At 42.5% G+C, this 17,040-nt stretch overlaps 1 protein-coding gene across 2 annotated transcripts in view; it reads left to right on the forward strand.

The window, feature by feature from the left end:
• The first annotated feature begins 426 nt into the window (after positions 1-426).
• HEATR3 (HEAT repeat containing 3) overlaps positions 427-17,040 on the forward strand; it is a 36,407-nt gene continuing 19,793 nt past the window's right edge. For both annotated transcript variants that reach the window (XM_082677767.1, XM_082677768.1), the window contains exons 1-10: positions 427-668; positions 808-980; positions 2,893-2,980; positions 4,884-4,996; positions 7,211-7,320; positions 9,574-9,714; positions 11,230-11,507; positions 16,049-16,139; positions 16,246-16,403; positions 16,689-16,771. In XM_082677767.1, the coding sequence (XP_082533893.1) occupies positions 534-668; positions 808-980; positions 2,893-2,980; positions 4,884-4,996; positions 7,211-7,320; positions 9,574-9,714; positions 11,230-11,507; positions 16,049-16,139; positions 16,246-16,403; positions 16,689-16,771 (1,370 nt within the window). In that variant the 5' untranslated portion in view covers positions 427-533. The remainder of the gene's footprint in view (positions 669-807; positions 981-2,892; positions 2,981-4,883; positions 4,997-7,210; positions 7,321-9,573; positions 9,715-11,229; positions 11,508-16,048; positions 16,140-16,245; positions 16,404-16,688; positions 16,772-17,040) is intronic.

Raw genomic sequence — 17,040 nt, forward strand, 5'->3', positions numbered from 1 at the left:
CAGGAGCTGTGCTAGGCACAAAATAAAATCGTGGTTAATATTTTTTGAGCACCTACTACATACATACGTCAGGCTTGGAGTTAGGCGCTTTACATAATATTTTTTTAAGCCTCACAATAACCTGGCAAGTTAGGCATCCTTAATCGCATTTGATTATTATGGAAATAAAGGTTTGGCAAGTTCAGTAACTTGATAAATGTCACTAGCTGGTGGGAGGCGGAGTCGGTTCTACCCTTCAAATCCAGCCTTGCCCTTCCTGAGAAAACCCATAAGACACGCCCCTCCGCAAGGTCTGGGCCCGCCCAACCTCCCCTCTACGCCTGCGCTCTCCCCGCGCTGGCCACCACCCCGCTCCGCCGCCGACACGCCACGCGCACGCGCATTGCTTCCCCATGTGGGCTCGGGCCGTCATCAGGCCCAGCTGAACAGTAGTGCATAGACCCCTAGACTGCAAGACCTTGCTGCCAGCTGAGCAGACTCCACCGTCTTGCTGTTGCCCTCCTCTCTCGGTCTTCCCGCCAGCGCAATTCACAATGGGCAAGAGCCGGACGAAACGCTTCAAGCGACCTCAGTTCTCCCCTACGGGCGACTGTCAGGCCGAGGCGGCGGCGGCGAACGGGACTGAGCCAGAGGAGGACGACGGGCCAGCGGCGGAGCTGCTAGAAAAAGTGAGGCGAGGGCTCGCCGGACCGCGCGGGGAGGGGCGGGGGGCAGGCCTCCCCCGGAGCCCCCCAGCAACGCCACACGCCCCTGCCGCCGCGTCCCCGCGCGTGCGCTCTGCTCTTTGACACTTGTTCTTTCCCGCAGCTCCAGCACCCGAGCGCCGAGGTCCGCGAGTGCGCCTGCGCGGGGCTGGCCCGGCTGGTGCAGCAGCGGCCGGCGCTGCCGGGCCTGGCTCGGCGGGACGCCGTGCGACGCCTCGGGCCGCTGCTGCTCGACCCCAGCCTGGCGGTGAGGGAGACGGCGGCTGGCGCACTGAGGTGAGCAGGGAATGGGGTCCGGGGTTGTGCCTCGGAACCGGGCCCACGGCGTCCAGCTGGCGCCTCCTGTGTGCCACGCACCGTAGCTAATCGGCTTCATCCTCAGTGCACTTGTCTGCGGCAGCTCGGGAGGGCCAGGAACTGCAGAGGCTCTCCTGTTTGCAGAGGGGGGCATTTGAACACAGGCTTCAGACTCCGGAGGACCCCATGAGCCCCGGACTACACGCATTGCTGCTTCACCTGCAGTAGCCACCTGTCAAACGTCCTCTCCTCAAGGCCTAGCGCACGTTGTACCCTCTCCAGGGAGCCACCATGGAGTCCTGAGGTTCAGTGAACTCTTCCAGTATAAATGCCAGGTGTTCTAGGTGCGGTAGATTTTGAGCAGGCAGGACATTGAGCAAGACAGCCAAGATCCCTGCCTTCACAGAACCCGTGTTGATGCGGAGACAGACAGGAAACCAGTAAACAGGTGAAACATAACATTAGATCGTAAGTGGTGCTATGGAGAAACCAAGAGGATGATGAGTTGGGGGTGGGAAGTTACTTTAAATTGGGTGATCTTTAGATGACATTTGTGAACTCTAGCCTCCTGCCTCTGGAGGCTAGAGCCAGGCGTGGACAAACAAGGGAAAGAGCGTTCCTGACAGAGGAGAACAGCAACAGCAGAGGGCTTGGCATGGTTAAAGAATGGGAAGGTTATGTGGCCGAATAGAGTGGAGGGCGGGCCTTTTAAGAGTTGAGGCTGGAGAGATGGTTAAGGATCCGGTGGTGTAGAGCTAAAGGACCTATTCTAAGCAGGAGTGACTGGTCTAATTTACCTTTTCAAAAGGCCACTCTGGTAGCTGTTCAGAGAATGGACTGTAGGGGGGGCAAGAGTAAAGTTAACATTCGTAGTTTTCATAGCTCTGTCTTTATTCTGTTTCATTCATTGATTTAGCAAGTATATATTGAGTGCCTGCTGTGCACCAGGCAGTGGGCTAGGTCGTGGGCATGTGGCAGTGAACAAGACACATAATTTCTGTCCTTAATGGATCTTACAGTATTGAGGGAGGCAGGCATTATACAATTAATCACACAAGTGTGTAATTACAGCCAGTGATATTTACAGAAGATGCTGTGAGAAGGTATACCTGGGGGTTCAGGGAAGAAAACCCTAAGGGCGTGATGTTTGAGGTGAGATCTGGGGGATGAGTGGGGATTAACCACTTGATGGAGGAAACAGTGTGTGGAAAACCCTCCCCTCCCCCCAAAGCATACACACACAGAGAGCTCCTGGAAGATGGTGAGGCTTCATATCCTGAGTGCCTAGCACAGTTTCTCTTCATATCCTGATTGCCTAGCACAGTGCTCTGCACTCAGAGGGCAAGCACTGTCTTTCCAATCAAAACTAAATTTAGTCAGGATTGCTTCAAGGGAATGTCTTTCTCAATAGCCTCACCCTTCCTACCCTGGAAGTCCTGATTCCAAGAAAAGTTCCCTTCGTATAAAATCAGGCAGGGGACTTCCCTGGCAGTCCAGTGGTTAGGACTCCCTGCTCTGTCTGCGGAGGGTGCGGGTTCAATCCCTGGTCGGGGAACTAAAATCTCACAAGCCAGGCTGTGTGGCCAAAAAAAAAAAAGATCAGACCATGACTGATTCACATTAAATAAGAGAAGTCTTCCCTCTCCCTGTGTATCGTCTCAGTCCTGAAAACTAAGCTGTTCCAAGACAGAGACATCTGTTTACTTCATGTAGAGCAAGGATCAGCATAGGTGGAGATCTGTGGATTGGCTGTGCAACATCTTACAGGAATCATAAGAGATTTCTTCCGGGAAACCTTAAGTATGGGTAGAAATAGAAATAAACTTGAGCGCTTAATATGTTTTGTGACATGTGGTCTGAAAGTAAAACCTGTTTTAAACTTCTTGTGTAGAAATCTCAGTGCTTGTGGCGGTTTCGAAGTTTGTGGTGACATGGTGACCAAGGATATCATGACTCCGCTGGTCGCACTGCTGAAAGAGGTATGCCACTTTCCCAGGTCGCTGTTAGTATACACACTCAGACAGTTTGGGGTTTTGTTTTGCCTTTTTTTTTTTTTTTCATTAAGTTTATTTATTTATTTTTGACTGCGTTGGGTCTTTGTTGCTGTGCGCGGGCTTTCTCTAGTTGCGGTGAGCCGGGGCTACTTTTCGTAGCAGTGCCTGGGCTTCTCATTGCTGTGGCTTCTCTTGTTGCGGAGCACGGGCTCTAGGTGCCAGGGCTCAGTAGTTGTGGCTCGTGGGCTCTAGAGTGCAGGCTCAGTAGCTGTGGCGCACGGACTTAGTTGCTTCATGGCATGTGGGATCTTCCCGGACCAGGGATCGAACCCGTGTCCCCCGCATTGGCAAGTGGATTCTTAATCACTGTGCTACCAAGGAAGTCCCTGTTTTGCTTTTTAAGTACTTTGGTGTTAGTTATTTTGTCTTCCCTCAAAACATTCTATAGGAATTGTATTTCTTTCCTGGAAACACTGATCTCATCACGGATACTAGTCTCTAGTTTGTCCCCACTACCTTTATTTATCTGCTTGTTAGAAAAGACCTTCCTAAAACTATAGACTGACTCCTTTAGACTTTAAACTTCATACGATGAAAATAATTTGTATTTATTGGTTGCTTATTTATGTGCTCGGTGCTGTCTTGTATATTATTTCACTTAATCTTCGGAGCAGTCCTATTTGGCAGGTATCGTTATTCCTGTTTTACAGATGAGGAAGCTGAAGCGCAGACATTAGGAATTTGCCGAGAAGACTAGATTATGTTCTCAGATTTAACATCATGCCACCTTTATTGCATGATGTAGTTCAGGGATTAAGGAGCTCTTCCTCAGCCGTGCCTCCGGTCCACTCTTCTGTATTGATGGGTAATTTTCACTTGGGGCCATATAAAGGATATCCAGTTTCGATGAGAAGTGTCAGTCTTGTTCCCTTTAGAACAGTGATTGTACTAGGGATGATGTGCCCTGCAGGGGACATTTAGCAATGTCTGGAGCCATTTTTGATTGTCATGGCTTTGGAGTAGGGGTTGCTACTGGCATCTAGTGGGTAGAGGCCAAGGATGCTGCTGAATATCCTACATTGCGCATGACAGCCACGTGCACTGCAGCAAAGAATCATCCCATCCAAATGTCAGTAGTGCCGGATTAAGAAGCCCGCTTTAGAGGGTGCCGTGGATTTTAGGAGGGGCAGAACTGCAGAGTGGTTCAGAGCACCCAGTTCGGAGCCAGGATGCCTGGATCTGAATCCCACTTCGCTAGATACTAAGCTACACCTTCAGCAAGCTCTCTGTGCCTGTTTCCTATTTGTAGCAGGAGATTAGGGATAAGAGTGCATCTACTTCATAGGTTTGTGGTGAGGACTAAATGACTTAACACACATGAGGTGCTTAGAATAGTGCCTTGCACAAAGAAGGTACTGTATAGACGTTAGCTCTTATTATGTGTTACTTTTCTTTGCCTTATATACTATCTTTACCACATTAGATAAAATATTTTGTATTGATTTTACATTTTCACTTAAAATGTGAAATGCTTTTTATCCAGTTTGTACAGTGACTTGTGAACCTTTCTTGTCTGTATTTCTTGCCAGAAGGGCGCAGGGTTACAGGAACTGTACTGTTTGAGAATTTGATGGGCTTGTTAACCACTATCATTTTTAAAAAAATTTTATTGGAGTATAGTTGATTTACAGTGTTGTGTTTGTTTCAGGCGTATAGCAAAGTGAATCAGTTGTACATATACACATCTCCACTCTTATTTTTTCTTTAGATTCTTTTCCCATATAGGCAACCACTATCTTTTTTGATGTTTACTTTTTGTGATTCTTCACTGTCTTTCTGTTTAATTATTCTTTTGAACAAAGGTACTAATCATGGTGTTTGATTTCAGTGTAGTACTGGACTGGATTCAAATGAGATGTCTCCACAGGAAAAAAAAGATCAGAACAGAAATTCTATTGAAAACATAGCCAATGAGGCCGTAAACGTGCTGTGGAATATATGGTAAGATGCTTTCCAGACGCAGCCTCCTGCTTCAGTGCTCTTCAGGCTGCTGCTCCCTCTGTTAAACTGCAGAGGAATGTCTGTTCTCTTTGGTAGGCGTGTAAATCTGTGATGTTAGTGCTTGGTCGGAGGTCTCATCAAGTGACCTAAGATCAACTGTCCTTCCCAAGCCGTTTTCCTCGTAGCATCACTACGTCCTTTTTTGCTTTACAGCTCTTCTCTCCAGTCATTGCTGCTGACAAAATAAGAGGAATCATGGTCATTAGTACCCACTGCACCTCCTTCCTCCCCCACTACCCATGTACCTTAGGGAGCAGTTGTCTTCAAGCCAGCCAGCCTCCAGTGCAGTAGATGCTTTGGCCTGGCATCTGGAATGAGACAGGGACCACAGACCTTAGTGGGTGCTTTACTCCTCTGCCGTGGCAGGTGCCATTTGACAGGGAAGTAGATGCCTGAGAAGAGCTCCTTTGGTCCCAGTAGGAAGAAGGCCACGCTCCATTCCATCATTGTAACAATGGCCGGGGGCGGGGGAGGGTGGGAGTAGGGGTGGGGGTGGGTGGACTTGCTTTTAAGAATGGAGATGGCTGGAAACACAACCTGCATTTTTTTCTATGCCATTTTATTGTCTCACATTTCTAGCCAGATTCTAGCAAGAATCTGTCATTTCCTTATTTTTAGTCAGCAGCGATGATTATTTCTGACCTAAAGCACAGGTACTTCATAGAATACAAGGTTAAGTTGGATCCTGGAAAGCTGCCTACACAGCAATCCGAACTTGCCTATGATTTCTCTCTTTTTTTTTAGTTTTTATTTTTATTTAATTTTTATTGGGGTATAGTTGATTTACGATGTTGTGTTAGTTTCAGGTGTACAGCAAAGTGAATCTGTTATACATATACGTATATCCACTCTTTTTTAGATTCTTTTCCCATATAGGCTATTATAGAGTTATTGAGTAGAGTTCCTTGTGCTCTACACTAGGTCCTTATTAGTTATCTATTTTATATATAGTAGTGTGTATATGTCAATCCCAATCCTCCAATTTATCCGTCCCCCCCATGATTTCATTTTAAACTAGTGGATGCATTCCACCAGGAAAATTGGAGAGATCAGGTTTGAGGAAATGCCATATTCAAGCAAGCTAGTGGGTGCTGTTTTTCAGATAACTTTAATATATAAATTGTTGAACTCAGAAATTTAAAAAAAGTTTTCTTTGAAAAGTGCCTGAAAAAGTGGTCTCCACAGTGATCTCTCTTTCCTGAGTGCCCATTATCTTAACACATTTATGCTTTATTTTCCTGACTATACCTGACTTTACTGTGGGCTTCTTGAGGGGAGGTTCATAGCAGTGTTGCAGTAACTAGATGGATGGATGGATGGATGGATAGATGGACACACAAACAGAAAATAGTTTATCTTTAGACAGCAGGATTGAATTTAATCATTTAGTCAGCTCTGTTAGCTGTTAGTCTGTCATGTGTATATATGGTATGTCTGGAGGAATATTCTTCTCTGGAACCAGGAAAAAAATTATTATAATTAGCTCTGTTTACCCTATATTTAGCATATATGTTAATAACATTGATAACATTAATTCTGATTCTTTTATTAAAAAATAGTGTAATTTCAAAAATGCTTATTATAACAATTTCTTGTTGCAATCTACAAATTCTGTTAAAATTATAACAGTCTAGATAGAATGAATAAAATTTTAATTTTACTTTCTTTTAAATTTGTACTTTTTGTGTGATAAGTATAGAGGCCTTCTATCCTTACTTTAATTTATTATTACTGTGATACAGTGGAAAGACAAGTTAAGCTGGACCCAAAGACTCACCAGTAACAAAGTGTGTGATCTTTGGACAGATCACTTCACCTCTTGGGGTCTGAGTTTCCTTACCCACAAAATGAGGAATTGAAGTAAATGATTTCTAAGCTCTCTTCCATCTTTAACCTCCTGTAAGGAAATTGGCGTGCGGGTAAAGAGATTGGCTAAAAGATCCTACTGTGATGGAAGTAAATGTACAGATAGCCAGTTGTGTTCCTGCACAGTGACTATGAATGGGCATTGGTTTCTTCATCTATAAAAATGGTGGGTGTTTGACTACAACTCTTTGGTTCTTTTACAAAGCCTAATTATTTTTTCATGAATTTCTGTGGTTGATAATGTTAAAATGTGAATAGTAAAACTTTTTTTTCCCCCCTTCAATTTAGTGAATGCAGTAGTAGAGCAGTATCTATATTCAACAAAGAAGGGTGTTTGGAGATTGTATTAAAGTATTTAAGTAGGTTTTCCACCAATGTTGACCTGGCTATTTCAGTAGGTAAGTGAAGAAAAGTATGTGTGGCCTTATTCAAAATTTTTTATTCAGACATAGCATGTTTATTTTATAGGAGTGATTTTTTTTCTCATTGTATGTAAATGCATAGCTGAGTTCTATTCTGAAGCTTTTAAAGTCTGTGATTAATGCTTTACTTACTCATGTAGTTTTCCCACTCTTGACCCTGAGAGGGAGGAAAGTAATTATGTGAGCATATGTGGTTTCTAGTATACTACCATTCTTAGAAGGCTTTATTAATTCTGGAAGCTTTCATCTCCCATTTGCCGAGAAACAGTAACCCACAACTACCAGGCCTTTGAGCCATAGTTAATTGGAATGTAGACCTATTTAAATGGCTTGTACACTATCTCATACTTCCAGAAGAATACTTCTGATAACCTGTGCTTTTTTTGAGAGAGGAAAATAAGTGATTGGAATTTCACATAGGCCTGCTTGCCTTCCAGGCAGGGAAAGCAAAGTCTGGCAGCTTCAGCTGCCTTGGCTCCCTCGCCTTCTGTACATGGGGTTAGAGAGCAACCGGGGGCCCTTACTCAGCAGGTGGAGGAGACAGAAACCAGAGGGTGGGTGGCTCAGCAGAACTCTGGGGGCAAGTGGAGAAATAATGGGTGAAAAGCATTTTTTTCTACCCATCGTAATATAGGCATCTGGCTGTCCTTTTATTTAACTGTGTATTTCTCCTGGCAAGGGCAAGTTTATTCCACTTACTGAAGTGTATTCCCCTTACCAGTGTTTCTCTTGGCTCTAGTGGACATAGAACAGAAAAGGAAAAAATAATAGTGGAATAAATACTACTGAGACAAATTTTTAAATCAGTTTCTCAAAATGGAATCTTTGGCAAAGGGGAGATTTGTGAGTAAATGAGAATTTTAAAAACAGTCGAACTAGGAAATTGGTAGGTGACTTTTAGTCTCAGAGGACAGTCTTTATTACAATAAGAGAATTTCAGGAAAGTTCATAGCTTTTAAAAGAGAAACTTCACTTCTGTTTTGGGGCCTTAAGGTTTGTAGATTTGGTTATTTATTTAGTTTTTTTCCTAAAGAACTTTTTTAAAGAACTTTAAAAAAAATGGATCAGAATAAAGTTATTTTGCATTGTATAGCAGTGTTTTCCTTGGCACTTACCTAGGTTCATGATTTTTTAAACAAATGTCAAACTACTTCTGTTTTGAAAATCAAGCACGGCTTACATATAGTAAAGTGAAATTCTGAGATTCCATCCTATGTATTAATACAGCTTTCTTTGAGCTTGTGTTGTCATAGCAATCACAACTTATCTTGTTTTTTTGCTAAAGTGAGTTTAATTAGTCTCTTAATGAAAAAAATACTACATTGGGGTATATGTATATGTACATATATGCATATATATGGATTTATATATAAATGTATTTTGGAAACCAAAATAGAGCACAGCAATAGCGTGTATTTTGACTACTAATTTGGATGGGAACGATCTGCTTTGGAAGTTTTAGACCTGGAAAGAAATGGATTTGTATGGTCTACAGTATCTCAAAGAAAACAGATTTGGGCTTGCTTCCTCATTTGTGCTTCAGTCAGACCTTTCATGCAGTCCCAACTGTTTTTATACTTTCAGTTAATTATTTCTAATTTACAAGTTGTAATCCATTGTCTTGTTCTAATGCCAGAGAACAGTTAAGTGCTAAATAAATCATATGTCTATTAATATTTTACCCATCTCTTAATTTGATCATATTTTTATATAAAACACTTTTTTCCTTAAATATGTTTCACCAGAAATAACTCTAACTTTTAAGGTCGTGCTGAATTTCAACGAAACCAGAATGTTCCCAAACCTAGGGCTTGTCTTTGACAACAGAACTACCCTGAGAGTGTTGTCAGTGCACCGGTGTTTGGTCCGCAGGCTGTTTGCTACTGGTCTGTGATGAGTACAGAAATAGAGGCTAAACCTTTATAAATGTTTATAGTAATTCCACATTGTCACGGCGGTTAAGAGGCTTTTAAATTATATTTCATAAAAGTATAGTTTTATAAAGGATTAGAAATTAAGAAAAAAGGGAAAAAGGTCTTTTATACCTCTGATAGTTTGGGAAGCCTCATTTGCATGTTCCGTGTTTGAGGGAAAGCGTATATCTCCTACAAAAGCTACCTGTGTCCAAAGAACTTGTAAAGATGCAAATGTTTTTCGATGAGTTATTTTGGTTTAAATTATCCTAGCAGAATTCATTTTTTTCTAAATATTTGATGTTTGTCTTTATAGCATATTGTTTGCAGACGGTGACTGAAGATAACCCAGAGCTACTGAAATCTTTCAGTGCCCCAGCATTGCATGTGCTGGAATCAGCAATGCTTTCTCCTGTCAATTCCATGGAATATATTCTATTAAAGACATTGGTGGCAGGTAAAGTTTAGCCATATGTGATAGTGTGCTTTTTTAGTAACTTGTAGTAGGTAGAGATGGGGGACAAAGTTATTCCCCCATTTCACCGCATCAGGGCTTTCTGTGCTTAGTCTGTTCTGAAAATTTTAATATTTTAGTGGAGACCCTTAATTCAAGCGGTTCTGCATAGTTTCAAAGCCTTCTAAGATTAAATGTGTTTTTAGTTTAACAAACTACTGTTGTCTGATAAAGAAATGCTGTTGTCAGGACCCCCTCTTATTTACGAACCAGTGAGTTCAGAAGTTGACTGTGTAGTGTAGGCATCTAAGACATGACCATTCACTTTCCTATAAGATCTTCACCCGCAATGCGTCTCCCCAGAATTTCTAAATACAGAAAGAAGAAATAATCTGATGACATGTCAAGTAGTAGGAAACTTATTATATAGTTTCCTCTTGCCTTTGGTCTTCCAGGGGTAATTTATCTTGAGAGGTGGTTTTTTTCCCCTAAACTGATAAAATACACATAACATAAAATTTAACATCTTAACCATTTTTAAGTGTACAGTTAAGCAGTGTACATTCGCATTGTTATATAACCAATCTCCAGAACACTTTTCATCTTGCAAAACGGAAACTCTGTACACATTAAACAACTCCATTTCCCTCTCCCCTCAGCCCCCAGCAACTACTATTCTCCTTTCTGTCTCTATGGATTTGACTACTCTAGTGCCTCAAATAGGTGGAATCATACAGTATTTTTCTTTTTGTGACTGGTTTATTTCGCTTAGTGTAATGTCCTCAGGGTTCATCCATGTTACAGCATGTGTCAGAATTTCCTTCCTTTTTAAGGCTGAATAATATTCCACTGTATGTATATATGACATTTTGTTTATCCATTCATCTGTGGACGGACACTTGGCTTGCTTCCACCTTTTTGTTATTGAATAATGCTGCTATGAATATGGTTCTACAGATGTCCATGTGAGTCCTTGCTTTCAATTCTTTTTGAATATATATACCCAGGAATGATTTTTATTTTAACCGTCACATTTTTTTTTTTTTTAATTAGTCTAACTACTTAGTGGTAGCTATTCTAGTTTCATAAGCAGAAAACCAAGAACCTGCTCTCTGGTTGTCCGTGAGACCTTGGAATTTTAGTGCATTCCATTCCACTCTTGGAATATAAGAAGCTGCTTAGGAGAGCAGCTCAGGTTAAGATGAAAGAAAGCCAGGCAACTCAATTTGTCGTGGTAAAAGAAACTTGATCGGTGTTCTCTTGATCTGTTGCTCTCTGGTGTATCAGAGCAAGGCATTGTGTGCCAAGAAAAGGAGATGATTGTGAAGGACTGCTGTAATAAAGGGAGCTGCCTCAGTGCAAAGCTTTCCGACATTTAATAAAAACTGAACAAAGGCAGTGGGATTGGGATTTTTTGAAATTACACCTGAGCTTAAAGAGCCCCTCTCATGGAAACTGTATTTAATAAAAGATTTCACAGTTGATTTCTTTGTCCTTATGCTCATTTTTTTTCCACAGGCACAATTTGGAATCTAAAGGACATTATTCCATCCAAGAGTCAGGCAGAAATCATAAATGCCATACTAAAGATCTTATCTGAAGTTCTGGAAATGGATGCTGGTGAAACGGTTCTTCAAATGAAGGAGGCCGAAACTCAAAGGATAAAAACTGCTGCAGAGACTGAGGACACATTACAGAATGTTAATGGTGATGATTTGATTGAGGATGATGAAATGGAAGGAATTCCTCATAGAAGGAAAGTCAGAAGGAAAGCTTTCATTTCAGATTTACTTCCAGTAAGTCGGATTGATGCTTTCAGACATGGATTAATACAGCTATTTTCTTTCAATAGGTATCCTAAGCTTTGTAGGAAAATGTTACAGCAAAGTTAATTATAACGTGAATTTCAGTTAAAAAAAAAAGTCATGTTTTCCCATTAACTCATAACTCAGAAATCTCCCAAAGGAGAAAAAAAAATGTCCTAAGACAAATCTTTTATATAGAGAAGGTTTGAAAGATGGGGTAGACCAGTACTTTTGCAGCACTTCAGAGACATGTGGTCATCTCCCACTTCAGTTACACATTCTCTTCCAGACTGTCTTCAAACTAAAGGAATTTTTACTTTGCTTGAATTGTCCCTTGCATTCTTGTCTCTTTTATTTTAGTGTTTAGCCTTACCAAAGTAGCAAGCCAAACTTTCATTTACCCCCTACTGGCGAGCAGAGGAGGTTGGGTGATTATGAAAATTAATGATGGTTTGTAGTTTTTGCAGACTGGTTTATAGTCTTTGTTTGTTTGTTTGTTTTATAAATTTATTTATTTATTTTTGGCTGCGTTGGGTCATCGTTGCTGCACGCAGGCTTTCTCTAGTTGAGGCGAGCAGGGGCTACTCTTCGTTGTGGTGTGCGGGCTTCTCACTGCAGTGGCTTCTCTTGTGGAGCGCAGGCTGTAGGCACGCGGTCTTCAGTAGTTGTGGCATGCGGGCTCAGTAGTTGTGGCTCACGGGCTCTAGAGCACAGGCTCAGTAGATGTGGCGCACAGGCTTCGTTCCTCCACGGCATGTGGGATCTTCCCGGACCAGGGCTCGAACCTGTGTCCCCTGCATTGGCAGGCGGATTCTCACCCACTGTGCTACCAGGGAAGTCCCTGGTTTATAGTGTTTGATTGGGGCTCATTTGTGCTAGTGGGTGTGACGGTGGGGTGAGGAGGAGCAGTCTTGGGTGCAGGGAACACTTCAGCTGAGCCCGTCAGCAGCGATGGAGCCATACTTTGGGAAAACATTTTTCCCAAGGAGGAGAGCAGGTCGTCAGGAAGACAGGGAGGACAGTGAGTTGGGCTTTATTCATCTAGGTGCACATTTTCTGTGCTTACTCTGTGTGCCAGGCCCTGTGCCAGGTGCTGCTGATAGAAAGATGATTAAGGCATATGTCCTGTCTTCAGGGACCTTTTCCGTCTTGAGAGGATAGACATGTAATGATAATTTATTATAATGCCTGTGCTAAGAACAGTGATAGGGCTGTGCACAGACTTCTGAGGGGGTCGTATCTATAGAGTAGGCACACCTGACTCAGCCCTGATGGAAGCAGAAAGGAAGACGCTCTCAGAAAAGGCTTTGTGGACAGAACACCTGAACTGTCTTAAAGGATGGCGTAAGAAACAGCATGATGAAAGCGGATTAGTGTTGTTTGAGGGGACTGGAGGCAGGAAGACCAGACAGGAGGCTGCTGAAGTCATTGGGAAGAAAGACAATGAAGCCTGAACTGGAAGAACCCTAGTAATGTCCTGTCACACTTTCTACCATCTCACTCGTGGCCTGTCCTGATTCATGTGCAATGAACTGAAACTGAGAAGTATCTTAAGTCAGTGTCTTAGAGTTTTGACAGATTTATTTTTAAAGAATTCTTAGTGGGCATAAACTCATCAGTATACCACTGCCCTACATTCCTGAAGTCTTGTAAAGCTGAATTGGTGGTGTCTTAAAGCAGTCAAATGCTGTAGTTAAGAACTACTTTCTCACTACAGATAACTCAATTTCGTTTCTTTCTATGGCTGATTAATATTCCATTGTATATATGTGCCACACTCCCCATGAACAGCTGTTAGGTGCAAAGCATTGTGTTAAGTGCTGGGGTGAATCCGAAAATGAAAAGGCCATCCTGCCCTTGAGTTGCTTGCAAATCGTAGAGCGGCTTAAAAATCATATCACCCCCTTTTGGTGCAAGAGGCGTGTATTTGAACACCCAGTTTACTCCTTGTCTCACTTGTGCATCTGAGTCAGAGTGGGTAGAATTTAAAATCAGTAAAGCAAGATAGACAAAGGCATAGCTCTGAGCCTTGTCATTCCAAAGGGTGTTTCTAGAACCCCAGCAGCAGCCCCTCAGGTACCACATGGAGGTGAGTTACAGATCTGGGATCCACATGTGGAACATCAGCTATAACAGGTCAGGGTTTGGGGGCTCTTCTGCAGGTGTTGCATCGTGCTGACCAGGTCACTTTGTCCTGCCAGATGCACATATACTATGTTTCCCCACCCCGAATTCCCATCAGAGCAGAAGTGGAAATTCCAGTTGGGCTGTCAGGGGACTCTGAAAGATCGGACATCTCTGGCTGGGAGAACAGCACTCCTGCAGGGTTTCCTCATCTCCAGCCTTGCTTTCAGGGGCCCCACAGGGAATGAGTGAGTGGGGATTGAGATCCACATCCACCAAGATGAAGTGTCACTGTTTCAAAGTATCGATATTTAACTGTTATTTAGAGATTCACTTTCCCAAGTATTACTTAGAAATAGAATTTTGGTGCTTAGAAAATGCAGTGTTTTCTCTTAACAAAAGCTTGCTTTTTAAAGCCTATCACCATAGCTGAGTAGACCGGATGATTAACATGCTGATCAGGCAGCCAGTGTTTAAGTGCCAGTAGTGTGCTAAGCATCGTGCTGCCATGTGCCAGGAATACAAATTTACAGCCAGGCAGCTCTGGTCTTTCAGGCTGCCCAGTGGCTTGTGCAGGGATCCTTTAGAATCAAAACCCTTAATTGCATCATTTAACTTAAGAAGGTATAAGCACAAATCTGTAAAGAGAGAACTGACCCAAGTTGTGGCTGTAACATGCAGAAGTAGGACAATCCCTACCCAGCTTCCACAGTTAGCAGTTGTCAAATCACAGTCTGTTTTCTTTCATCTATTTCCCTACCCACTCTCCCAACTACTGAATATTTTGAAGCAAATCTCAGCTGTCATAACATTTCCTCTGGATTGGTTCTTTAGGTCAATTTGGTAACAATAAGAAGCAGGGAAATGTTCTGAGCAGGAAAGTCAGGTAAAGAAGTGGAACTTAGTTTCAGAATTCTTCTAAGGCAGATCTTTGTAGGTTTTAAGTGGATGAGAGCCCAGCAAAGGCATGTCTTGTGTAGCTTTGAGTCGCCTCTAAGAAATGTTTAGTTGAATATCATACACGCACGAAGTGAGTAGGAATAAATTTTAGATACGTTCTTTTCTTTTTAATTAATTAATTTTATTTTTGGCTGTGTCGGGTCTTAGTTGTGGCACATGGGCTCTTTCATTGCGGCGCACGGGCTCCAGAGCACGTGAGCTCTGTGGTTGTGGCCCGCGGGCTCAGTAGTTGCAGCGCGCGGGCTTAGTTGCCCCGCTGCATGTGGGATCTTAGTTCCCTGACCAGGGATCGAACCCGCATCCCCTGCATTGGAAGGTGGATTCTTAACCACTGGACAACCAGGGAAGTCCCTAGATACATTCTTGCCAGCAATAAAATGAATATAAACATAGGGATTCCTGTGCTACATCTATTAAATAAACTGTCTTCTTTTTTTTTTTTTTAAGAATGTGGTTCAAAATTACAGTTAAATCGTTGCACAAGAAGTTGCTGGAGGATTAAAAATGAGTACAACATTCTGGAAAAGGAGAACAGGAATATGTCACAGTATCTATAGGTGTGTTTTTAACCTTTGATCCAGTAAATCTGAGGAAATAAGATAACCAAGTAATCTGAAATATTCCATGCTAGAGGAATGCTTAATAAATTATAATACATTCATTTAATGGAATATTTTACAGCCATTGAAAAGACAGAAACTGGGAAACATTCAGACAACAAAATATACATTACTTTTAGCTTATGTACTGTTTTGGAGTGAAGCTATTTCACTTTTCATAGGTGACTTGAGAATTAAGGTCATATAAATTTATACAACCCATTTTGAGAATGTTACTTGATAAGTTAGGTTCATGTTATTTATTCCCAGGAGAAAAAGTCCCCCTCTTCCTTCAGTCTTTAAGAAATGCTTTATTGCAGTCTTCAGAGAAAGCCAGAAAGCAGCAAGCCTGTCTGCTCCTTAGTCAAGTTCTGGTGGTCATATAAGGGCCTGTTAGTAATTCTGGTTAATGAAGTCTCTTCCAAGAAACTGTGTAAGTGTCTAAAAGCAGGTTTGTTGTGTGTAAGTGCCTGGTGTCCAAAATGAACTCTTGTTTTAATCTTAGTATGCTGAGCTACTTCTTAACACATTAGATTAAGTTTCAGGGTGAATTTAGTTCAGAATTCCTGAATATTTTTCTGTTCTCTCCAGCTAACTAAGCAACACTTAGAAAATAACCGTGCAGATAGATGGAAACCCGGTGAACAGTGGCACGCTGCACAGTGCCAAGAGGAATCATAATGCCTGTTTGTCCTTCCAGCACTTTATGACTTTTCTTCTACTTACCCACCCCCACCCAAGTCCTCTATTCCAAGTGCAAATATCATTTAGTAGGCTTTAACTAAGGAGGGTCACATGAAAATATTTTTCCACACATTTGAGAGTTGGTCGTTTGCTTTTTTTTTTAAGCCCACCGACAAGGAGCTGAGAGAGACCATAGCGTTGCTGACAGCTCAGCAGACTGCTCTGGAAATCATTGTTAACATGTGCTGCAGTGAAGGTTTGTGACCAGTTCCCATTTAGATATCCTCCCCTGGACTGGGAGGGCAGCTTCCATGAGGATTATCTTAAATAGTCCAGTTCTGTGTGATCTGCACTCTTCCCAGATCCCACCGACGATGAATGGGAAGAGCTCTCCAGCAGTGATGAAAGCGACTCATTTATGGAGAATTCCCTCAGTGAATGCGGTGGGCAGCTGCTGTCTCCCCTCTGCCTCTCCCATGAGGTTCACACCGCTCTCACCAACTACCTCATCCCAAAGAAGGTAATCTGTTTTCAGTCTAGGCTCATTCTAGAGCACAGGGAAGGCTGAAGAAAGCTGTTACTTCTGTGTGCAAAAGAAGTGTGCTAATACTGCCAGGTGTGGCTAATTGGTAAGACCTGGGAAACAAAACAATGACCAACACTGGAGGCGGGCCGTTCAGAATTCCTGAGCACCTCTTTATCAAGCCTGACCATCTCACTTAGAAGTCACATGTTGGGATTTTATAAAGGAATCGTGTAAAAACCCTACTCTTTAACCTTTGCCTTACTTCCTTTTTAAATTTAGATTTTTGAGAAAACTGCCTTTCCAAACAGCACTGCAGTTGACGTGTGTTCCAGGAACCCCAGTTGGAAACCTTTGATTAGAAAGTAAGAACTTTTCTAGTTTCAAAACCATTTGTCATTGTTATTATATGAAATGATGGACCATTCAATGGAAGATGCCGACTCCCCCTTCAGGATCTCTCCCCCTTTGTCCTGTGTATGTTCCCTGGAGAAGTCTGCCCATATGTTCACTAAGACAGGAGAGTGCACGTAGCAGTGTGGTTCACAGTTGCCCCAACTTGGAAACAACCCCAATGTCCATCAGTGGCAGAATGGATAAATAAGTGCTGACATAATCATACAGTAGAATACAT

This window comes from Grampus griseus (assembly GCF_964374135.1).
Source record: "Grampus griseus genome assembly, chromosome: 19".
Lineage (NCBI taxonomy): Eukaryota > Metazoa > Chordata > Mammalia > Artiodactyla > Delphinidae > Grampus > Grampus griseus.